General features: G+C 41.4%; 1 protein-coding gene across 2 annotated transcripts in view; it reads right to left on the reverse strand.

The window, feature by feature from the left end:
- Positions 1-24261, reverse strand: part of TMEM232 (transmembrane protein 232) — a 180128-nt gene that overhangs the window by 139339 nt on the left and 16528 nt on the right. For both annotated transcript variants that reach the window (XM_066603049.1, XM_066603048.1), the window contains exons 2-7: positions 13916-14052; positions 10435-10546; positions 2788-2893; positions 2032-2189; positions 571-670; positions 216-343 (exon numbers count right to left, since the gene is read on the reverse strand). In XM_066603049.1, coding sequence (XP_066459146.1) covers positions 216-343; positions 571-670; positions 2032-2189; positions 2788-2893; positions 10435-10546; positions 13916-14037 — 726 coding nt within the window. In that variant the 5' untranslated portion in view covers positions 14038-14052. The remainder of the gene's footprint in view (positions 1-215; positions 344-570; positions 671-2031; positions 2190-2787; positions 2894-10434; positions 10547-13915; positions 14053-24261) is intronic.

Here is a 24261-nt window from a genome sequence, read left to right on the forward strand (position 1 = left end):
CTCGAGAAGAGCGATGCTCGCTCGAGTAACTGCCTTATCCGAGTGTGCTCGCTCCTTTCTAGTAAGCTCCAATGATGACTTAGAAGCTGAATGAAGTAAATGAAAATTTGTGTTGGGTATTGCTCATTGCCCTAATAATTCATTCCCCAAAACAAGCCAAGCTACTGGACATTATCCTGATCCTCCAAACATCTTCCTAATAAATGAACACTCACCTGTGAAAAGATCTTTGTTTCTTGAGAAGAGTCTAAATCACAAATGATTTCCCCAACTCCGAGCATTACATGCAAGGATGAAAGAACATTTGGGTATGGCTGATACGTTGTTTCACGTGCTGGCAGGGCTAAATGAGGGGTAAAATGGTAGAATTGTTTAAAACGCAGAAAAGACCAGAAGCACGTATAGAAGCTGATGCTGAGAAACACACAAGCACTATGCTACACTTAATTACATGGAAAAGCTGTAGCGGTCACAGTAATGTGCACATGAAGCCCAAGTCATCAGAAATAAATGAAAACTTGTATTTTATTTATTAATTATGGTAACATATGAATATGTTTGAAAACCAACCTTTTAAATATATAGAAAGTCTCCTTTTTTGTTCTTCAAAATGTTGTAGATGCCCAAGGAGATAAAGGGCGTAAAGTCTTATAAATGTCAGAAATCCAAGCTGTAGAAGTAATTACAAAGAAATATCACTTATGCCTCCAGCACACTAGCGTATTTTGTGTTAATTCCCAGACAGCACACGGACCCATTACAGCCTATGGGGCTAAGTGCGCTGCTGGTTTTTTCATGCGGACTGAAGGTATGTGTGAAAAAAAACTAATCGCATGCCCTATTATTATCTATATCATGGACGAGAATGCAGGCCCTCTGTGTATCAGACATCACACGGACAGGTGTCTATGTCTTATCCGATGCAAGCGTGCGCCTGGCCTTACCAGTATAAACAGTGTCATTGCCTTTGTATTAGTTGAATCCATTTGGGGTTTCAATTTTAAATATGTCCTTATTACCCCTTATATCCCAACTAGTGCAAACTACAATTTAGACTTTTTAATTTATGAATATAAGGCAAACAAGGTCATATCAAAGGTGAAATGAAAGTCGCAATCACTGAAGAAGTTACCGCTGACCTGGGTAAGAATAACACCAGATATTTTCACCAGTAATTTACTCTAAATGGACAAGGACAATATTTTATAAATGGCTTATTGTCCCAACTTTTATCAGTTTTTTAGCAGGCGAGGACTGGTTGTAATATTTGGTGCCAACGTACAGTGGATTTATCTGTTCACATCTGCGTTGCTTTTTCCATTAACACAGAAGCCACAACATTGTGCCGCGTATGGTTTAAACTTACAATGTGGTCCAAATGCAACTTAGACAATAAAAGCAACTGAATTATATAGAGTTCCATAGGTGAAGACTTTATGTTCAGCACATTAGCCAGGAGATTTCCTTGGAGTATTTGCAGAACATAATGTCCAAATGCAATATGAACTAAGCCTTAGAGGCAACTTTTACTTTCTCATGAGACACATAAATATACTAGGTCTATTTTGCAAGGACATGCATTTATTTCATCACTTTGCATGTTACGGCTGGCATCTTTAAAATGCTCTATGCCCTACTCCTGAATCGAAAAGGTTTGGTGTAAATAAGTTAATATATGGTATTTCCTTATTCGTTCAGTGAAAATAGCACTTGTCTGATGAAATATACACTACTCTACAGTCACATAGTTGCTATACATAGATCCATATAGTTACATAGTACAGTTGGAAAAAAAAAGGCATAATGTATGTTAATCAATTTCAGCCAAGAAATAAGTGAAGATGTGGATGTAGGGAAGGGGTATGGGTGAGCTATACAACTTTGCTATTGATCCAGAGGAAACTGAAAAAAAGTTTTGCTTGAGCAAATCTACCCCAAGCAGAAAAATTCTCCCCCGATCCTAAACAGAGGAAGAAAATGTAAGTTTTATACATATGCCCGAATTTACCCTCAAATAAAACTATACTGTACCTTTGAAAGCTTTACTTCACTGGTAAATAGATATTGTTTCTGATCTGCATCAAAACAGATTCTATAAAGAACTGACTCGGCAATAAAGAACAACACAGCAATATGGTCTTGATTCAGTTCAGCTTGATCAATGGATAAAATCAGTATATCCAAAGCCTCTGAAAGAAACATGGGTTACACTGGTCATTATGGGGTCACAGTGAATCTCGGAGCACTGATCTAAGGTGTTTTGTATACTATAGCCTCTTGACAACCACACGTACTCTTATATATAACAACTACTGCTGGGGGGGGGGGGGCTTTTCAGGAGAGGGCATGGCCATCCTGGACCAACACATTTATATATAATTGGTGTAACGGTGTAAATTATACCAGAAATAAATGCTACATTGGATCTAGCGTACACTTCTGCGTGGCGCACGGAGGAGCTGAGATGCACTTAATACATGAAGGGGCATGCACTTCTTTATATAATAGGCGCATCGTGCACCAGTGAAACAATTACTAAGACCAGCATTTGAAATGCCCGTCTTAATAAATACCCCCGTCTGTCTGCTATTATAGTTTAGCTCCATACACTGCGATACTAGACACAGACTATGGATGATAGGATAATAGTAGCACTGTTTCAGGAAATTAGACCTTTGTTCTCTGGAATGATTTCCAATAAATGTCCTATAGTATACTAATTATAGTGAACATTCCAGCCATCATAATAGCTGACTCATAGTCCAGTAGGACAGAATAGTAATTTACCTTCTTGAATTTTTCCTTTACACTGAGCCATTAAAATTAATTCAGTCCATACAAATTGAATGTTTCCACGATGACCAGAACCTTTTGAAGGAAGTGCTGATTGTCTCTGAAATTAATTAAATATAGATTATTACTACTATCGAGAAACATTTTATACAAATGTTTATTTACGTACAAATTACTTTATTAACTTTGTGTGCTTCTTCTGTGCAAGTAAGTTTCTACACGGTGTTGCATAAATGTTAGCATATAGTAGAAATAGTGGTTGTAGTACACAACTGTACATATAGGATGGAAAGGGTCCATCTGGACACATTACAAGATTTGCAGAGTCAAGGGATTAATGTTTTTTTCTACTGCTGACCATTTTAGCCTAGTTTTGGTCATTACTGCGCATTCCATATATTAACGCTCTGGGTGGATTGGTCAGATCTTCCTAGTGGAGTCATGTGACATTTAATGCTTCAGTAGCCATAAGCCATATGGGATGAACTCTTGACAGCTGTTCAACATGAATTCATTTCTTGACTAAAACTGATGGATAGATGTCATTAGCGAAATAATTCTATAAATACTTTTTGTCACAAAAAATCACCTTTTTAAGTTAGAAGCAAAAGCTGGACTCATATGTGAAGCCCGGCAAGTTTTCTATAAGCACAGCTGATAGCTTAATGGGTTATTAGTACTAGAATCAGATCACGAAAAGCTTCCATAATTTTAGAATTGGAAAACTGTAATTTTTATACTAGTTATGCACTAAAGGGGTTGTCTGAGATAACATAAAAAATCAGGTGCCCCATGGCAGAAAATAAAAAAAGTTCATACTCCACACTCCCAGATCCCCACATGTATTGCACTGACAGCTCTGGGCCCCCCTGTGATGCACTGGCTGCAGCAGCATGTGCCAAGGATGTCACAGGCTGCAGCTGCAGCTAATCACAGAGTTCAGGCAGAAACAAAAATTTATCTTCGACAACCACTTTAAGGACTTGTGCAGCTTTCCAATTTGTAAACCCGGTAAGTGTCGATTTTGCTAGGCAATGCCAAAAGGGTTTAAATAACATCTAGCATCAGGAATGGATATTAGGTGTAGTCACTTGATCTTTTGCACAGATCAACTTGGAAACTATCCCTTAACAAGATACAAGACTGGTTGAAGTGACTATTGCTGAAATTATACCAATACACCTGCCCCTGTATGTTGCAGGGAATGTTGACTGCTGATGCTCACAATACAGGGAGATACTTTAAAAGCAGCCATAAATGGGAGAGAAGAATCATTGAGGCGGCTCACTGCCAGCTTCATCCTCCTGGACAAGGGTGTAACTATAGGGAATGCAGGGGATGCGGTTGCACCCGGGTGCAGAACCCTTAGTGGGCCCATAAGGCCTCTCTTCTCCATATAGAGAGCCCAGTACTATGAATAAAGCAGTATAGTTGGGGGCCCTGTTACAGGTTTTATAGTGGGGCCCCGAATCTACAAGTTATGCCTCTGCTCCTGGATCAACTAAATTGACATAAGAGACTTGTTACTCAACCATAGCTGAGAAATGAGGGAAGAAGCCAGCGGGGAGACTGTTCTCCCCATTCCTGGGCACTTTGTAATGTACAGTACTATATGTTTTCTCTAAAACAGTGCAGCGTTTCAGAATAAGACATACTGTACCTCCCTGCGATATGAGCACCTGTCTGGACTTATTGTTAAAGGGAACCTATATGTAGCTTCATGCCGCCTGACACAAGAAGAAATTTCCAATTTAAAATTGTCGATAGTATTTCAATGTTTACATATTAATTCTTACATATTAATTCAACACCAAAATTTGAAGCTCTTAACATAATATATTTAATGGTAATTTATGTTAGCTTTAATTATTACCAATCTGCAAATGTAATCTACACTCACAATCTTAAAAGCCGTAAAACAGACCATTTTTAGAGAAATTTCACCCCATTGGCTTTAGCTAATGTCAACTCTTTCCATAAAACATGCATACAGCATTAAGGTAGTACAATTAGCATAAGTAGATTGTGTTCATATAATTTGATACATTGAGGAGTTAATGTGGCTTGACACATTAAAAAGTCACATTTCACAGCAGACAGAGGACACGTTGAAGATTCAGACTAATATCATGAGTATACTAATGATGAATACACTAACATAAAACCTCAACAAACATGCCTTCATTTTTCCAGCTGGGATATTATTACTATAACAATGAGTGCAAGCAATAAGCAGTTTGTGGCAAATGTTGCATAAGGTCTTCTATTCTTAGGAGGTGCTAAACGGCCATTAGTGTTCACAAAATTATCTTACACCGTACTTCACGTCAGTAAGCTGGTTCTAAATCTTCTCCTTTATGTCCATTTCCATTATTAAAGCCTTCTTCTTGCAGCTATTCTGCACCACACATGTGCTTCTATTGTACTTTCTCTGCTTTCCACTACATCAAAGTGACTTCTTAAAATGAATCATCATGTTTAGTTTCTTTATAAAGTGTAAATCACGGATTTAAGAACCCATAATTATCGTACTTACATAATCTGTGTTTCTCAAATGGCCAAGAAATGATCATATTGTATTGTGATTATCCAATCTTAAATGTCTAGTGGTACATCTACATGGAAATATAATCAGCCTTCCCGTATTAATACTGTATTAGGGGCCAATAAAGGGAACCTGTCACCTGAAAATAAGGTATATAAGCTGGCACCAAAGTGTAAACCAGCGGCCCAAAAGCATTACAGATACGTTAGAAGTTGAAGATAACGATTTACCAAAAACACAAAATCTTACTTTAGTTGCAGCACGCCTCTTATGCAAATCTGAGTCAGAACGTCACTCTGAAAGCCCAGCCTTTTCAGCCTTTCGCCACCATACTTTTTCATGACGACTTCAGCACTCATAGCGCTGAAATCTCGCACACACGTCGTGTGCTTCTCCTGCCATCTTCCGGTGCGCTGGTGAAGTTGGCAGGAAAAGGAGATAGTGGCGAGAGGCTGAAGAGGCCAGGATTTCAGAATGATATCTTGACTTGGAGTGATAATAGCGTCACTTCTTTGACCTGCGGTGGGGCATTTGTATAACGAGCACATTATAACTAAAGTAAGATTTTGTTTTTTTTTAAATCGCTATCTTCTACAGTAAACATTCAGTAATGTGGTTGCTATGCTGGTTTACACTGAGGTCCCAGCTTATACACCTATTTTCTGGTGACAGGTTCCACTTAAATAAGATTTTCCCATGATTCAATTTAGCAAAGAAATACATTACCCATTTGCTTTGGATAAGTTTACCCAACCTGATTTCATAAAAATTATTGTGAATCAGAATGGTCAATTCCGACTCCCATCAATGGGAGTAAAAATTGGCTTCAATGGTGCGCATGGGTGTGTCCATTAAATCCCATCAAGGGTAACATCTGTGTGGATTTTGAAAAACTTTAGCTATCGCTCTTGGTCAGATTAGAACCTACAACTCCAGGGCTATAAAGCAACAGTGCGAACAAGTGAGCCACCAAACTTGTAGATGAGAAGAACATGAATAAATGCAAAGAGAATCTAAAAACCCAGCAGATGTTATGCTAAGGCCAGGCTCACATAAGCATGTAATTACCACGTATTACGTGTGCATTAAACGCCTGTGTGATACACGGTAATTCGCAGCAAACAATTACATTGCTTACGCAGTTCCGATCACATTTGCATGTTAGAATTACATAATGCGCAAGTGCAAAAAAGAATGTAAGATGTTCTATTTTGCCACCTATATACGCACATGAGAGCCCATTTTTTTATGGGCATGTATATACACACGCCCATACGCAATGTTATTGCATATGGGCGAGGTGTACACGCGCCGGTGCAAGAAATATAAACAACAAAAACAGGTAGACTGCACATGACAGCGTGCGCCAGATACGCTGTCATGCGCAGTACGATTTTGCTGCCATACGCGGTGATAGGCCAAGTCATCGGTGTCTCCCCAGTGATAAAATGACCCACACAGTGTTTTACACTTACGGCCGTGTGAACCTGGCCTAAGTCAGATTTGAACTTAAAACTCCAGCTCTAAAAGGCAGCAGTGTAACAACTGAGTCACCACATCTGTGGTTCTGCTCCAAAGGAGAAGAACAAGAAGGCAAGAGTGCTAGCAGCTGAGCCCCATTTATAGAGGGGACATTTTTTGACCCATTCCAATTGTGCAAAATCAGATCGATTTTATCGACTGGTTGATCACAACGAGCAACACTACTGTAGAGGGCTTGGGAGCATCTTTCTTTAGAAATTTGCATTGTGCCTTTTCTCTGGTATACTACCTGGAAGTATATGAAAAAAATTAACAACTAGGTGTTACCACTCCTATTATGTATAATGAAAACATCATGTATTTTTGTTAGCCATTAAAAGGTATCATATCTACAAGATTACGTCGTTTCTCTTGCTGAGAACAATCACATTTCACTCCTATTATGACATGCTCTTGTCCCTAATTTTTTTTATATGTGTGAAGCTCTGTATGGCCTCCATATTTGGTCCGTGTATCATTTTCTTTCTGTAGGCCATGCATTTTTCACATCTGCAAAAAAAGAAAAAACTGACACAAGCCTAATGTCTTCTTTCTGCATCTTTAAAAAAAATGTACAGCACATGGACTGCATCTGTGTGCTGTCTGTTTTTTTCCTCTTCCCATTGACTTGAATGGGTGAGTCTCGTCTGTAAAACAGATCAGAATAGTGCATGCCATGAGTTTTTTCATGCCATTTGTGACTCAGTAGTGTGTGTTGCACCAGAGAATTATATAGGTCCATATACTGTCCGTGTATAAGTCTCTTTTTTCCACATGGACAAAAAAAACGATAGTGTGTGGAAGGCCTAACAGTATCCAATTATTTCCAACAGTGATAAAGACTTCCGGTCGAAACATTGCCTTTTTAAACATAAAGCAATAAAGAGATTTTTATCTATACTACACACCCTTGATGCTGCCACTACTTTTCGTGTGTGGCACTGGCGCCTTAACGAGTCACTTATCAACAGTCCGGAAATGTCAGGGGACATCCAAGGAGCCCTACATGAGTACTTTAGGAACAACCACACCCCAGACGCCGACCCCTTGGCAATCTGGGGAGCCCACAAATGTGTTATACGAGGGGTCTGTATAGAGCTGGGATCCCGTATCAAAAAAGAAAGAGGGGCATTACTTCAAGGACTACTAAATCAAATTCAGACTTTAGAACACCGACACAAATCTAACCAGGATAGTACCTTAGGGGCAGAATTGGCACAGCTAAGAGACCGAAAAACAGAGGGGGGCCTGGGCCTTCCAAGCTTCCCACGATACCATCAAGCAGTGCAATTGGCACACATAGTTGACTGGCACAGACATGGCTCCCTCAAACAATGGATTACCACGGAACAAGCGGCCACTTCTATTTCCTTACGGGTGCTCCCCTGGATCCAGGGGCAGAACACGCTGGACCTGGCCCAGCACCCCACCATCGGTCCCACCTTGGCGATAGCATCCAAAGTATTTACAAGGTCAGATATTGCTCCCAAACCCTCCCCAATGTTTCCAGTTGTAGGGAACCCAGCATTCCCACCGGGTACCAAGAGCAAGGCCTTCCGCTCTGGTCCCAGAGAGACAAGTTTTGAGCTTTCCACTTCCTAATGGAAGGACAATGGCTAACGATGGACACCCTAGCTAGACTATCAGACCCCTCCCCAATACCGTTCTGGGAGACAGTACAACTAAGACACTTTCTCTGGTCCCTTCCTCACCCCAGCACATTTACTCACGCAAAAACACAATTCGAATCAATTTGCAGCACAGAAGGACCCTCTAGGCATACACGGTCACGCCTATATGACATTCTCAATTCTCAACCCGAGCTCCATCCACCGGGCTTTGTACAGAGATGGGAGGAGGACCTTGAAATTACCCTCTCCCCATCAGAAAGACAGAAAATCTTTACGCTGACACACTACACATCGATTTCCAGCAGGATACAGGAATCTGGTTACAAAGTGCTCTCACGCTGGTATAGGGTGCCCTCCCACTTACACAAGATATACCCCTCGGTCTCGCCTCTCTGTTGGAGATGTAGATTTGAGCAGGGGAATTTTCTATGTAAAGAAAAATAGAAGTGGAGAGGAGCTGCTACCGTTAAAAAAATTTCATTCTTTATTGAGTAAAAAAAGCATATAGCTCACAGGTTCGCGCTGAACGCGTTTCGGCTATAGTAGCCTTTATCAACAGCTATGAGGTATGGAATACACAAGACGTTTATAGACAAAATACAAATTAAAATCAAAGAAGCAATACCTGTGTGTGCTAGCTTGTCAGGAGGAGAGATGGCTGAGGAATGGTGTGGAGGGTGTGTTCAGGAGTTAATTGCACCACATGTTGTAACCAGCATACAGAGATTTGTTGCAAAAAAGTTTAAAACAGACAGAATTTTCTATATGTTTCTTGGGATTGTCCAGTGCTGGCGGGCTTCTGGGTGGATCACTTCCAAATTCACAGAATACTCAATTCCTAAATCTCCAGCCTTTTTTCTCTTACATCACAACACGATCCCCCTCTCGGTTTACAAGAAATCAATAGGGTGGTTGGCTCGGCGAGGTCCTGTATCCCAAGACTCTGGCGGCAGACTACCCCCTCCCCCCCTTCACGGTGGCGCTGGGGCTTAACACAGTACTGGGGCTGATGGAGATTGAGGACCTTACGGCGACACTCAGAGGAACCCAAGAAAAGTTCACAAAGACATGGTATTACTGGCTGGAATTCCAGGGTTCGGTGGAATACCGGACGCTTCTAAACACCAACAGTTAAAGGTCACAGAATACTCCCCCCCACCCACCCTACCTCCTGTGTCTGAATCCTATTGTACCTTCCTGTCTTTGTTGTCTGAGTTTAACTGTTAAACATGTTCGTGGTTAAACGTGTTAGTTCTGTTAATATCTGGGGATCAGGAGTGCAGGAACTGGAAACAGGGCATACGCCCCAGTTCAACTGGCATTCCTGAGAAACTGGTTCAATTTCTAAAAAATGGACAGCTCTACGTACCCAGGCTGAGCACACATTTGTTTATAAGATCCAGTGACAGGAGGAGTCAACAAGAAGTCTAAAGAGCCCTTTATTATCTAGCTGATTTAACGTTAAAATTAGAGATTTGTTTGCTACTAATAATCACTGGCATTTGTTATCTGAAATATAACTAAGGTTACCTGTAATTGTTTTGAAAATGAGAAATAAAGAATTAAAAAGAAGCTAAAGTTAAAAGAAGTTAAAGCCCTTATTGGGATGGTTGTGACTCTGCCACTACTAATCTCCCCTTCAACAGATATTGCAGGCAGTCACATATCCTCCTGTTTGAACTACAATAGTGCATGCAAGACCGTGAGAAATATGAAGCGAATGAAAGACCGGCAGCTGGGGTGGCGCAAACAGGCCATTAAGCGTAACAAAGATGTAAAGCAATGCCTTTTGTGTAAATTAATACATAACAGCAATAGTTGTCCAATCAAATAGATTTCACTGGAGAACCTGTTTAACTACAGTCTTTCAAGTCAATTTTGCGCTGTTCATAATGTTTAATTTGTTTCCGATTTAAATATACAGGTCTCTGATATCTCAGTTACCCTGCACCGATGAAGGATTTTGCTAGCAGTGTCAAGCATGCGCTCTTGATCCTCATCTTCTTCTGCAGCGTTAAACTGTTTGATGAATTCCTCTGTGACTTCCAAAGGCTTTCTATATAAAGATCACAAGGAATGCAATGATTTCAAATGTCATTTACTGACAAGTAACATAATCCTCTATTGAATAATCAAAAGTAGTTAAAGAACAATAAGAGAGGGTGAGAAAGTTCTAAGACAAAAGAGAGCACTCTGTTATTTTTATCCTAAATTATTACATATAGCGCTAAAATAATGTGCTGTTAACTGAGAACAAAGGTTCACTTCAACTGAATGTTCATTTAACTTTTATGTGTTTTAGCAAATGATATGTATAATATTTTATTATCTTTGCTTTGCAGTAAAAAAAGGATAAGATATTTTGGACTATTAATTAGAAGAAAATTTCAGAGAGTTGATTAAAGTGGATTTCCATAAAAAATGTTACAGTAACAGCTTGGTAGTTAGGTTATACTTTGGTGTCACCATACAGCACAGGGAGGGTGGCAGGAGCTGCATGGGGAGGTGGGTGAAAAAGGTACTTTAGGGGTCAGGATATAGGAACAGGAGCTTGATTGGCCAATAGGGGGTAGCAATAGGCGGGTCTTACTACTTAATTTATGGCTGAAACAGGAAATGCTCTCCTCTCTTACTTCTGTGGTAGCGAGCTGAACTCCACTGCTGGTCTCAAGGCACAAGAGTCCAAGTAATGTGGACAGGATTGTACAGCAGGTGGCCTGGAGGGTTGTGATAGAAGGAACAGCGTGGCTGCAGGAGTTCCTTTAAGGTGGAGAGGAGCAGCATTGGTCGCTAGCCTGGGTAAAACATGCGGTGCAGGAGCAAAGTACGACCACCCTCTAGGCTGAGCCTGAGTCCCACGAATCGAGAGTGTTGTAGTGGGTCCCCTTCTATATTGAGGGAGTGAGGGGGGGGGGAGTTCTGCCCTGCTGGCTTACTTAAAGGGGTTGTCTCGCGGCGAAAGCGTTTTTGTTTTTTTTAAATGGACCACTGCATTATGCCCTGTGAAAAAGAAAGCATGTGTTAGTTTTTAAAAAGCACATTGCACTTACCTGCATCAGCGTTCTGCAGCTTCTTCTTTTCTTCTTTTAAAGATGGCGCCGCTGGTCTTCTCCCACGGTGCACCGCGGGTCTTCCCATGGTGCACCGTGGAGTTTCTTCTTCTGTCTTCTGTGTTCCACTGCCGATACAGCCATCTCATTGGCTGATCGGCACCACGTGACGGAGGCGGAGCTACGATGACGACGCGGTGACCAGCTCTCCGGCACGAGCTGCCCCATTCACCAGGCAGAAGACCGCACAGCGCAAGCGCGTCTAAAAAAGCAAGAATCCAGCGAAATTAGACGGAGCCATGGAGACGGGGACGCTAGCAATGGAGTGGATAAGTGAATAACTTCTGTATGGCTCATATTTAATGCACGATGTATATTACAAAGTGCATTAATATGGCCATACAGAAGTGTATAACCCCACTTGCTGCCGCGAGACAACCCCTTTAAGGAATAATGTGTAGCTTGGGTGGATAGCTGTTAGTTCTTGGTACACGTCAATGGCTTCTCGTTCCCCCATATCCGTTTCAATCCATTTTTAAGCTTTGTCTGGTTAGATTGGGGCTGGATGCATTGAAATTTGCTACTCAGTTCTGAATTGAAGGCGCATGACCTCCGGCTGGGTGAACCAGCTATCAAACAAGTACTTAGGCAACTGGTGGTGCTCCAACAGTTTTCATTTTTATTTGTGTCCAGATCTTGTCTTATTCTAGGGCTGTCAGTGGTTAGCAGATTGTTTGTTCTTTTATTTCCATTACAGGATGGAAGTTGGTTATTTGGGCACGCTTTCATCTATTGGGTTACCAGGAAAGCTGAAACCCGTCCAATGGGCTGCAACCTTGGTTCATCTTCTGCTGAGGTGCACTAAAGAGGAGTCAGAGGCTTGTGCTGGGTTGAACTGCTTCCCATGGTTATTGCTTCCAGCTGTGAATTTAGGGGCTCAGTGGTTTGTTTTTTTTACCTCAATGCCAAAAGGAATGACTTGTGAGTTAAGCTGTTCATGTTGTTATTTCTCATAAAAGTGGATTTAGAATACATAAACAAAATTGCCAGTATGTATCCTGGTGTGATCTGAGGTTGTGGCAATGCAGCCTGTTTGTTCTTTCAGGGGTCTTCTTCTTCCTGATGAGGTACGTCTGAACCCAATTGGAATGGATATTCTCTTATCAGACTTACAAATGTTGTAGAAAATGCATTGGTTTTTTTGGTTAGAGGTGGATGAAGAGCTGAGTGAGGTCTCCTTGGCCTCCTCCATGGCAGTTTATCTGCTTTAGAGGTAGTTCGGACCCTATGTGCATGCTGCTTTACAACGGTCTACACTACAGGAAGAAAACTAGATTGTGGAGTTAATATATGAAGTCATTAACAGTTGCTTGTATTCTATTGGTTATGTAAATAAATGGACAAATGTAGACATATTTAAACAACAAAACACAGAGAACACAAAAGGAGTAAAAAAAAGCATTTATAACAAAAATGCATGGAATGTTATCCCTAACTGACTTTGGCATGGCAGGCCCTGTCTAAAAGTGGGACAATTGCCCTGATAGGGACGGCCCCATATCTTGAACTTAGGGGACCTAGTCTGTCCCTAGATGAAGGGTAGGGAAGAGTATAGAGCACATGGTTGAAGTATATATATATATATATATATATATATATATATATATATATATAAACAGAGCTAGGCAAAGGTGAAAAAGCCGCACAGTAAAGGTATCACCACAGTTACTAAGCTACTAATCTGAGCTGCACATGGCTGCTGCCACACCAGACATCTCAAATAGAAAAATACCTGGCATCCATGTAAAGATGGGCTCAGAATAAATACAATTCCATTAAAGCTGTTTGGCCAGCTAGGGAAAACACCTCTCTGTCTCCCAATCTGTCCATTTACCACAGGAGATATTGTAGCAGGGTTGAGAAGCAGGAACACATTATAGACTGAACACTACTGAGGGATTTCCGACAGACAAAACTTCAAGAGCCTTCTGCAATGCTAAGATGAAGGCACTCATCGACTCCCATCCACGAAGGCCGTAGACCGGGGCTGACATTGTAAAGTCACCCTGGCTCCACTACCCGATTGCCGCCATAATCAGAGAACCTTCAGGTTCTCTCTAAAGATATACAGTACATTCACAAAATTACTGTCTCAGCATACTTTGTTTACATAAGATTAACATGAAGAACATTTAGTCACTGCAGACATGTAAAGCCAGTACGGTATATACAGGCTCAGCTACAGAGTATGTTGAGTTCACAACATATTGACAATTAAGAAATATAAAAACTATAGCGATAACTGGTATTGATTATTCTCTTCATCAATCATATGTAGCATTAGTGATACGTGGAGTTTGACTTTACAGCTGTACCTTTTACATTTCCTTTCTGCGGTTTCTTCTTTTTTCTCCAATAACTTTTTCTGGAGTTCATTGTGATATTTTGTTGAGATGATCCCAAACTTTTGAATCACTGGTATCTTGATGATTGGCATTTTTATACTCTACTTCTACAAGCATAAAAAATATATAAAAATAATAGTTATGAAAATAATACAAATGATTAAAAACAGAACACATACTGTATCTTAATATCATGCATGATCTATCCAAGGCAAGTTCTGTAGAAATAACAATTGTTCAGAGATGGAATCAAGAATTAATATTAATGTTTTAAATGCTTTACTTTTAACAAGAGAAACATATCAGTAATAAGTATCTGATCGGTGAGACCCTTACCAATCACGAAAACAGGAGTCTTAAGTGTCTCGTATGAACAGAGCAGTAGCATCTGTCTATCTCTGACAGTTCCACAGAGATGAATGGCTTGGTAATGCACATGTGTGTCTATTTATACAGGACACTCAGAACCCACATTCACATGATCTGTGGGGGTCCCAGTGGTGGGACCGCCACCAATCAAACACCTATTACCTATCCTGTGTATAGGTGATAAGTGTTGGACAACCCCATTAAAAGGGTATTCCCATCTCAAACATTATGCTAGGTCTCCAGAATATGACATAAAAGTTGAATAGATGCGGCCACCACCTGTGGGACCACTACACCTACCTCCAGTACTGCCTCCCTACTGAACACATGGCGGAGGATCTCCACAATATCGGGTAAGTTTAGTTGCGGTGCGAGAAATGGCAGAGTAGGGGCAGTCTGAAAAAGTGGCATCTGACATAGAAAGTGAGGAATTGGCAAAGGTGTGTAATTGTATTTCTTCATCGATCCATCCATCGATGCTTGCTGAACATTTATGGAGACCAAAAACTGAATGTTAGCACAGTGAAACGATGGGCGGTGGACTTCAAAAGTGGCGATAGTGATGTGAAAGACAAGCCATGTTCCAGACGGCCATGTATAGTTGTCACACACAAAATGAAGAGCATCTTGATCAGCTCATCTGCACAAATTGGTGGGTTACAACCAGGTAAGTGTGTAAGGAGCTGCATTTCAACTTCAGTGCATTGGAAACAATGAGCTGCTAATACATGCAGATCAGCTGATTGAGACGCTCTTCATTTTGTGATGTGAAAACTGAGCATGGCCATCCGAAACATAACTTGTCTGTCACGTCACTATCGCTACTGTTGCAGCATACCAACAACCACTTTACTGTACTAACATTCATTCTTTGGTCTCCTTACTACTTCAGCAAGCATTGATGAATGTCAATTGGTGCATTTTCTTTACATTTTTTCAATTACACACACTTGCTTTAGGCCTCTTTCACACAAGTGGTGCCATTTGTAGCTGCCCACATTGCGGCCGAAAATTGCATGAGCGAAAGGCAGCCAGCCGTGACAATGTCACGTTTCCTCGCCCATTCAGATGGCCGCAGCCCGGAATACCGTCAGCAAGGGGAAGAGAGTTCAGTTCTGCTAAACTCCCTCCCCCTCTCGTCAACTGCCCGGAAAAGGGAGGGGGCAGGAGCTTAGCAGAGTTAGTGTGATAAACTCCCTTTCCGTCTCTGCCCCAGCCTATGGCAGCTGCCGGTAAGGGGAGTGGGAGGGACATTAGCAATGCACGCCACTGATAAACTCCCTCACCCTCTTTTTCTGATGGCTCTCATAGGCCCCCATAGGAGTCAATGGGAACGGCCGGCGTATCCCCACAGAAGATAGGACAAATCCTATCTTTTCCGGCATTGCGAAAAGCAGCCAGCTGGAATGCGCACTGTATGGGCTATCTTTTAAAGCTGTCCGATTTTTAGGCACCGGAAAATTGCTCATCTGAATAAATTCATTGGAATCCAATGCTTCAGATGGCCGCGATTTTCGACCGGCGTTCTATCACGGCAAACTAGCCACGATAAAATGCTTGTGTGAAAGAGGCCTTAAAAACAACTTTCATGTCAAACACCATTTTGTCAGATTTCCGCTCTGCTGCCATCTGTCGCGCTACAAAAAAATGTAGCGTATATAGATGGGAAGGTTTAAACTCTATTTCCATGCTAGCAACATTCATTTATGATGTCATGTGCCAACATAATAAGATAGAAGGCATTATTTTCAGAGCAACCCTCGTATTTTCCATTGCAATATAGACACAATCATCTCATTTGAGAAGATCACCGCCTCTAAAAGACAACTTTTCAATGCAATTTTGAGAGGTTGTCTCAAAGAGGTTTCACTGTAAATAGATCTGGTATCTTTGCAATTGAAATGACACATTGACTAAATAAATTATGATGTAAGTTATATTACAAGTGCATACTGTTAAAAAAAGCCAAAAATCTATAGCAGTTTTCCCATTTCTTCCCACAAAAAAAGAATAAGAATTTTGCAACTGTTTTTGAAGAAGAATCCCCACCAAAATCCACTTAGAATACACGTCCCATTGATTTTAATGGAAATCCATTTCCCGGTCTTCACAAAGTGTTTTTTTTCCGAGTGCAGATTTAAAAACCACACTGCAGAAAAAAAGTGACAAATCACTTCTTGATGCAGGTTCTGCGTCTTTTTTACCACTTATTTAATTGGAGATCAAAATCTTCGTCAAATCTGTGCCAAAATCAGCACCAAAATACAAAAAAAATTAAAAAAGACCTAAAATTAAAGAGTACAAGACCCGCCGACAGCATCATATGACGTGCTTGGCGGTGGGCGGGGCGCATATTCACTCTATACTTCCGCTGTGCTACAGCGGAAGTATAGCGTGATGGGCGGCTTTCATTGATTATAATGGAAGCCGTCCATGCGTATACCAGCGGCAGATAGGACATGCTGCGGAATTCCGCGGTGGAATTCCGTAGCATGTACATTAAGCTATTAGGTTCAATAGAACCTAATAGCTGCAGTGAAACGCCGTGGATTTCCAGCAGTGGGAATTAGGCCTAAAGGACATTTAACAAAAATAAGTGCTCATATACTACATTAATTGAAAAATAAAAAAGTTGTGATTTTGGAATGCTAAAATGAAAAACCTTAAAAAAATTGCTACATCATGCAGCCTAAAGATAAAGTTACTTTTTGAATGTATCTGTAGGGTGGGCCCCCAGAGTCATTTCTACTGGAGGGTCCGAGGCACTGAAGTCCAACACTGCAGATAAGTTCCAAATTAGTGTTATAAATACTACTGCATATATCACACATTGCAATTATTTCAGTATTTGATGACTCCCTAAAAACACAATTATCATTTGCTCAAAGCAAGATACCCACCCAATAACCAATCTGTATACATAGACACACTACTGTTGCTCTAAGAGCCCATTCAAATGGCCCTATTTTCGGGAAATGTGAGGCCCATGTGTTCCACTGTCAATAAACTGACCTATACTAGCCAACAAAGTTGTTCACATGGGAAATTATTCATACAGATGGACGGTCTATACATGTTGTATTCTCATGTGTTTTCACAGACGAGAGTACTGAAGTGAATGTATCAGACTCATATATCGGAGAGCACATGGACAGGGATGGTTTTTTCGCCCTATTTTTAATGGGCATAACATAGCTAAAGCCGCATGAAAACAACCTTTCATTACCTTTTCTTATATCTCTACAGGTCGATCAGTCTTGTATTTGTTATTACCTTACTCCTATCCCGGCACATATTAGTAGCCACTTGGAAAAGTACACATGGTATTACGATGCATCTAAAGGATGATTTATTCCATTTGGTTGGACAATACATTGATTACATTGTAAAAGGCAATAATCTGTTTTTACACGTCTCAACTGATTTCACGTGCTAAACAACTAAAGCTGGAATACTGGAATATGCACACAGTTCTGCAAAATAGATGAAGTAAAGGCACGGCATTATTTATTATAGTGTCTTACCACGTGGTGACAAAGCTCCCATAGGTTATATTAATATCATAAATATAAAACTTTATTTCGGAGCACAAATGCTGACAAAGAGATAACAAATTAAACAATATCTCTTTATTTTCTTTGTACACTTTTCTCCAGCTCACTTGCGCTATTTTTTTCAGCAGAGTGTTTGAAGTCAATTACTGCCATCTAGTGGCTGAAGGTCAATGCACACGTGTGTGACATACGCTGTATACCAGGGGTAGCCAAATAACACTTCTCAGTCCAAAAATATATCAGTGGATCACGTTGTCAGACCAGTCCTGAAGGCTGTCTTTACATTGGCTTCTAGATAGAAGCAGGACAACCACATCCACGTGGTTTGGGTTACAAATGTGCCTTTCATCGTTCATGAAAGACTCATTGCTCATACACACCTTGTCCTAGAAAAATAAGGGCCCTTCACAGTTATAGACTAAAATAATAATTTTTAATAAGATCCTTTTTAAAAAACAATTATGGGCTATAGAGACTCACAAAACAAAAACACAAAGGAGTGTGACATTACCCCTTTCCACACAACAAATCGTATGGCCAAGAGATCCCACTGAAAATAGCGATAGTGGGAATATCCCATAGACTTATTATAAAATGAGAGTGCTCAAATAAGTCTGATCAAGGAGTAGATAGGCCCATATGACTAGGACTCAGACCCCTTTGATTTGATCTAGGGAGTACCAGTCCGAGCTCGTGTTCAAGCTCAATTTGGGCTCTCTTGACAAATAGTGCATAAAATATGATCAAAGATTCGATAGACCCATCTGATTAGACTCAGATTACTATCATATAATCTGAGGAGTAGAAATGGGTCTATCAGTACGAGCTTAAATTCTGGCTCAATTCGGGCTCAAATTCTGGCTCAATTCGGGCTCAACGCGTTTCCCCACAGATGCGTGGTTCATCAGGAGCAGAGCCTATGTTGGGCTGTTTATTTATATACAAATACACATTTCTTTGTTGTGTGACAGATAGAAGTCGTTTTTTTCAAACAGTGATACCGGATACTTTTTGCATATGATATGCAGAACTCTCGGCAGTATATGTTATTTCTCTAGTCGACCTACAGAGGACGAGTAAGGGCCAAATAACCTCTCCCTTTCTTAGGTAAGACTTAGTTGGTCTTATAGCGTATCTTTCGATATATGAGCAAGAGACTAGTGACTGAGCGCGTAATAGCGGTCACCTACATGAACTATCAAGAGGTGCAGAGATCAGTGATCATGTCAATATAGCTCGTAGCAAATCCCAAGCCTATTCAGGACGATCAGTTCTGAATAATTGCTATTCTCATAAGATAACGGTCTATAGCAGACGCACCGCATCCATTAGCCCAAAGGGTGTCAGTTGGGTTGGATGCAAGGTCAGAATAGCCTAAAAGTCAGCTTGTAACAAGGTATAAATAAAGCTGATCTTTCTAGGCCAGTGCTAGGGAAAATTAGGTTGCAAAATACGCCGTATTCTGACCTTGCATCCAACCCAACTGACACCCTTTGGGCTAATGGATGCGGTGCGTCTGCTATAGACCGTTATCTTATGAGAATAGCAATTATTCAGAACTGATCGTCCTGAATAGGCTTGGGATTTGCTACGAGCTATATTGACATGATCACTGATCTCTGCACCTCTTGATAGTTCATGTAGGTGACCGCTATTACGCGCTCAGTCACTAGTCTCTTGCTCATATATCGAAAGATACGCTATAAGACCAACTAAGTCTTACCTAAGAAAGGGAGAGGTTATTTGGCCCTTACTCGTCCTCTGTAGGTCGACTAGAGAAATAACATATACTGCCGAGAGTTCTGCATATCATATGCAAAAAGTATCCGGTATCACTGTTTGAAAAAAACGACTTCTATCTGTCACACAACAAAGAAATGTGTATTTGTATATAAATAAACAGCCCAACATAGGCTCTGCTCCTGATGAACCACGCATCTGTGGGGAAACGCGTTGAGCCCGAATTGAGCCAGAATTTGAGCCCGAATTGAGCCAGAATTTAAGCTCGTACTGATAGACCCATTTCTACTCCTCAGATTATATGATAGTAATCTGAGTCTAATCAGATGGGTCTATCGAATCTTTGATCATATTTTATGCACTATTTGTCAAGAGAGCCCAAATTGAGCTTGAACACGAGCTCGGACTGGTACTCCCTAGATCAAATCAAAGGGGTCTGAGTCCTAGTCATATGGGCCTATCTACTCCTTGATCAGACTTATTTGAGCACTCTCATTTTATAATAAGTCTATGGGATATTCCCACTATCGCTATTTTCAGTGGGATCTCTTGGCCATACGATTTGTTGTGTGGAAAGGGGTAATGTCACACTCCTTTGTGTTTTTGTTTTGTGAGTCTCTATAGCCCATAATTGTTTTTTTAAAAGGATCTTATTAAAAATTATTATTTTAGTCTATAACTGTGAAGGGCCCAATTTGTAATTACCATAGACTTACCTGCTTCTGTGAATTTCCTAGAAAAATAAGAAGCTCTATAATTTTGAGGGAGGGAGAAGAATGTTTGTGTATATGGAAGAAATGGATGTAAAGCAAGTGTAATAAATAAATAGGTATGGTTACAATCACTGTTATAAGATATCTGAAGAAAAAACATGTCAATGCAAATTATTCCATATAGAAGCTGTGGTGTGATTGTATGTGACTGACTTCTGGATGAGTCCTGTGTGTGTGTCCCTGTAACTGCGTGAGTGATGAGATTGAAAGGCTTGGGTAGTTGAGGTGCGAAGTTTAGAGAGAAGTTGAGAAAATGTTGCTGAAGTTGGTGGACGTTCCTACACTGAGCTAGGTGTAGAGTAACAGGTCTCCTGCCACTCCAGAAGGAAGGGAAGCAACTTAAGAAGCCTGAAAAACAAATAGAAAACTTGTGTGAATGCTCTTACTGAGTCGAGAGTGCATACTCCACGGACAGTCTATCAGATGACTGAGACTGAAGACGTCTAGAGTTCGGAGGAAAGACTGTCTCCTAGAAAGCCTGTAATATTGAAGGTGTGGAAGAGAAGTGAATATCTGTAATGTCTGCACAATTTACTACTTGTTGGAGAATCCAAGCGGTAAAAGTTGTGAGTGAAGTACAACCGTGCACCTCTGGTTGAGTTCCTGGAAAACATATTATTGGACTGTGGACTCTTTATTTCCAGCCAAGTAAATAGCAACCTAAAAGAGGTGCTGGCCTCACGTGACATTCACATTCTGTAATACTACGCTTATGTGCTGTGGGCGACTGAGCTAGGCCAAGCTGGAACTGCTGATGGGAGAGATCGCAGAGCCACCCCTGACATTCCATGTTGTTTCCCCGTGGTCATGCCCCGTCGTGATGGGTGTCCCGCTCGGGTTGCCACGCAAAGTCGCAAGTGCTGCTACAAAGTTGTGTGACTTTGTAGCACCACATGCAAGGATTTTCAAGGGGAAGGAGCGGCATGAAATATAAGCCCTACCCCCAAAATAAGCCCTAGCTGCAGAAAAAAAAAAAAAACACACACACAAAAAAATTATACATCACCTAAGGAGCGCTCCGGCTCCGCTGCATCTTCTCACTGGTCCCTGGCGCTGGTCTTCAGGCATGTCTTCTGGCTGGGGACTGGAAAATCCCCGCCTACAGGAGACGCTATCTCTAATTGGCTGAGTGGTGAGGCCCTCAGCCAATCAGAGTCAACGCTTGATGAACCAATCACAGCCATTGGCTACAAAACATGGGTTACAAATCACGGGTTACAAAAACATGGTTACAAGTCACAGGCATAGCGCAAAACCCACAAGGTTTTTAACTCGCAATGTCGCATGCTACAAAACATCACAAATGTGAAGGAACACAAAGGAAAGCATGGGCTTCACGCACATGTGATTTGTCGCATTGTCACAACGCGAGAAAATCGTGTGACTTTGTCGCCCATTTGAAACAGGCCTAAAAAGACAGACACATACTGTGATAAATTGCATTTAAAACAATAATAGAACAGGATGAGGGGGAGAGAAGTCCTTATTTAGTCCACACATAATGAGTTTTATGGCCTCTAAATAGATGTTTGTCCAGAGCCTTGGTGCCTTCAACCTTTCTGGGCCAGATCCCTCAGATGTTATAAGGTATCATATCTACAAAATTATTCCCCCTAATTCGGGATGTCATTAAGGGCGGAAGGGGGTTAATACTGCACTGCTCATTCCTGTCAGGCTCACTGGCACTAAACTGGACCAGATGCTGGAGGCATGGACTGCGGGATGATTGCAGGACAGCAGAGGAATTTGCGTTGCACCAGTCAGTTGCTGCTGCCACGATCTGGGTCTCCAATATAGTGCTAGTCAGTCTGACAGGAACGAGCAGTGCGGTATAAAACCCCTGCTTTACCCCCCCACAGATCTGATGAACCCATCCTAGCAATGCATCCAATAAAGTCAGGACAACCTGGTTCAACAGACTAAATACACACATGGAATAGATCACAACTAGAGATGAGCGAGCATACTCGCTAAGGACAATTACTCGATCGAGCATTGACCTTAGCGAGTACCTGCCCGCTCGGAAGAAAAGGTTCGGCTGCCGGCGCGGGTGAGAAGTGAGTTGCGGCAGTGAGCAGGGGGGGGGGGGGGAGAGGGAGAGAGAGAGATCTCCCCATCCGTTCCTCCCTGCTCTCCCCCGCCGCTCCCTGCCCACCGCCAGCAGCCGAATTTTTCTTCCGAGCGGGCAGGTACTCGCTAAGGGCAATGCTCTATCGAGTAATTGCCCTTAGCAAGTATGCTTGCTCATCTCTAATCACAACACTTCTGTTCAAAAGCATCATCCTTTAGGCCTCCTTTACACGAGCGTCAAAGTCGCGCAATTTTGTCGCGTTGCTACAATGCTATAACTCGAATGTATGTGAAGCGCATGCTTTACTATCGGTTCCTTCACACATGTGATATTTTGTAGCATGCAACAACCCGACACGAAAACCTATGGAGCCTTCCTCTTTGTTGCATCGCATGAAAATGTGATTTTCGTGCGGTGCGATGCAAATTTGACAAAAGGAAATCCTACTGTCAAAGCCAAGTCTAAGCCCTAGCTGCAGAAAAAAAATAATAAAAAAAGCACATACATCACCTTAGAAGCGCTCTCTGATGCCGCCGCAGCTTCTCCTCGGGTCCCGGCACGGTTTCTCTTTTTATCTTCTGGCTGGGGATTGAAAAATCCCAGCCTCTTGGAAGCACTGTCTATGATTGGCTGACGCTTAGCCAATCACAGCCAGTGATCGATGAATGGCTATGATTGGAATTTACAATTGCTTGATTACTTGTAAAATACACTGCAATACTTCTGTATTGCAGTGCATTATGCCTGTCAGTGTTATCCTATTAAATTGGTTGTCTGAATGTGGATGATTTTTTTCAAAATTTCTGCAACAACAATAAAAGCAGTTGTACTCACCTATTTGTTCCAGTGATAATTCAGCACTTTAGCTTCCACGGTCCTTGCTGTCTTTGTTTATGAATGGCTACCTCTGACCACTGCAACCAGAGGAAACAACAGTTACACGCCATTCTCCCAGCATCAAAGCACAGATGCTGGGAACTACGATGCCAGGAGGGCAGCTCATGAAAATTGTAGGCTATGATTGGCTACAGCAGTCAGTTGGTAGCCATTTTTAAACCAAGACCAGGAGGACCATGGGTGCTGCAATGCTGGCTCAGTTCATGAAGGAACAGATGAGTACAGCTACTTTTATTGTTTTATCACATTTGCAGCATTTTAAAAAATAAATAAAAAACATATGCAACTAAGGCTGGTTCACACGGGTCAGATTAGTGTCCATTAACACTTTATGCAAAAAGATCACTAAAACTTTCAATTTTTCTATTGTTTGAAAGACTACCTTTGCGTGTAAATGGGCCTTTAGCTCGAGTTCATTCTATATACTCCCTGCATATGTTCGCTGTAAACAGACAGCAAATAGCGCTAAGGGGTTAATTACTTCCTAATAAATCCCAGAACAACTAGAACATATCACAGTATTATTTAACCCTTTTACTATCAGCGGTTTTCAGACCTCCAGTAGCCAGAGCAATTTTCACGCTTTTGACAGTACTGCTCCATTCATTTCAATGGGGCTGACAAATGGCCACCTGTCTGCGTCATTACAAGGAATGGAGCCACTGCCATGCATATGCACCAGCGGCCTATTCCCTATTAAACTACCGAATTAGTAGAATGGATTCTAAACTGTAAAATGGAGTGAAACGGGTCCCCCATTCTCAGGTCTCAGCGGTTGGACCCCACCGATCTATCAGGTTTTTTTACCCACCTAGTGAATGGGTAAAAACTGAAAAAAATTAGCCATCACCAGAATATCCCTTTTAGGGCTTATTCACACGAGGGTATAACCACTGCCGTTTTCACGGTCAG

Source organism: Eleutherodactylus coqui, chromosome 5 (genome assembly GCF_035609145.1).
Source record: "Eleutherodactylus coqui strain aEleCoq1 chromosome 5, aEleCoq1.hap1, whole genome shotgun sequence".
In the NCBI taxonomy this organism is placed as follows: domain Eukaryota; kingdom Metazoa; phylum Chordata; class Amphibia; order Anura; family Eleutherodactylidae; genus Eleutherodactylus; species Eleutherodactylus coqui.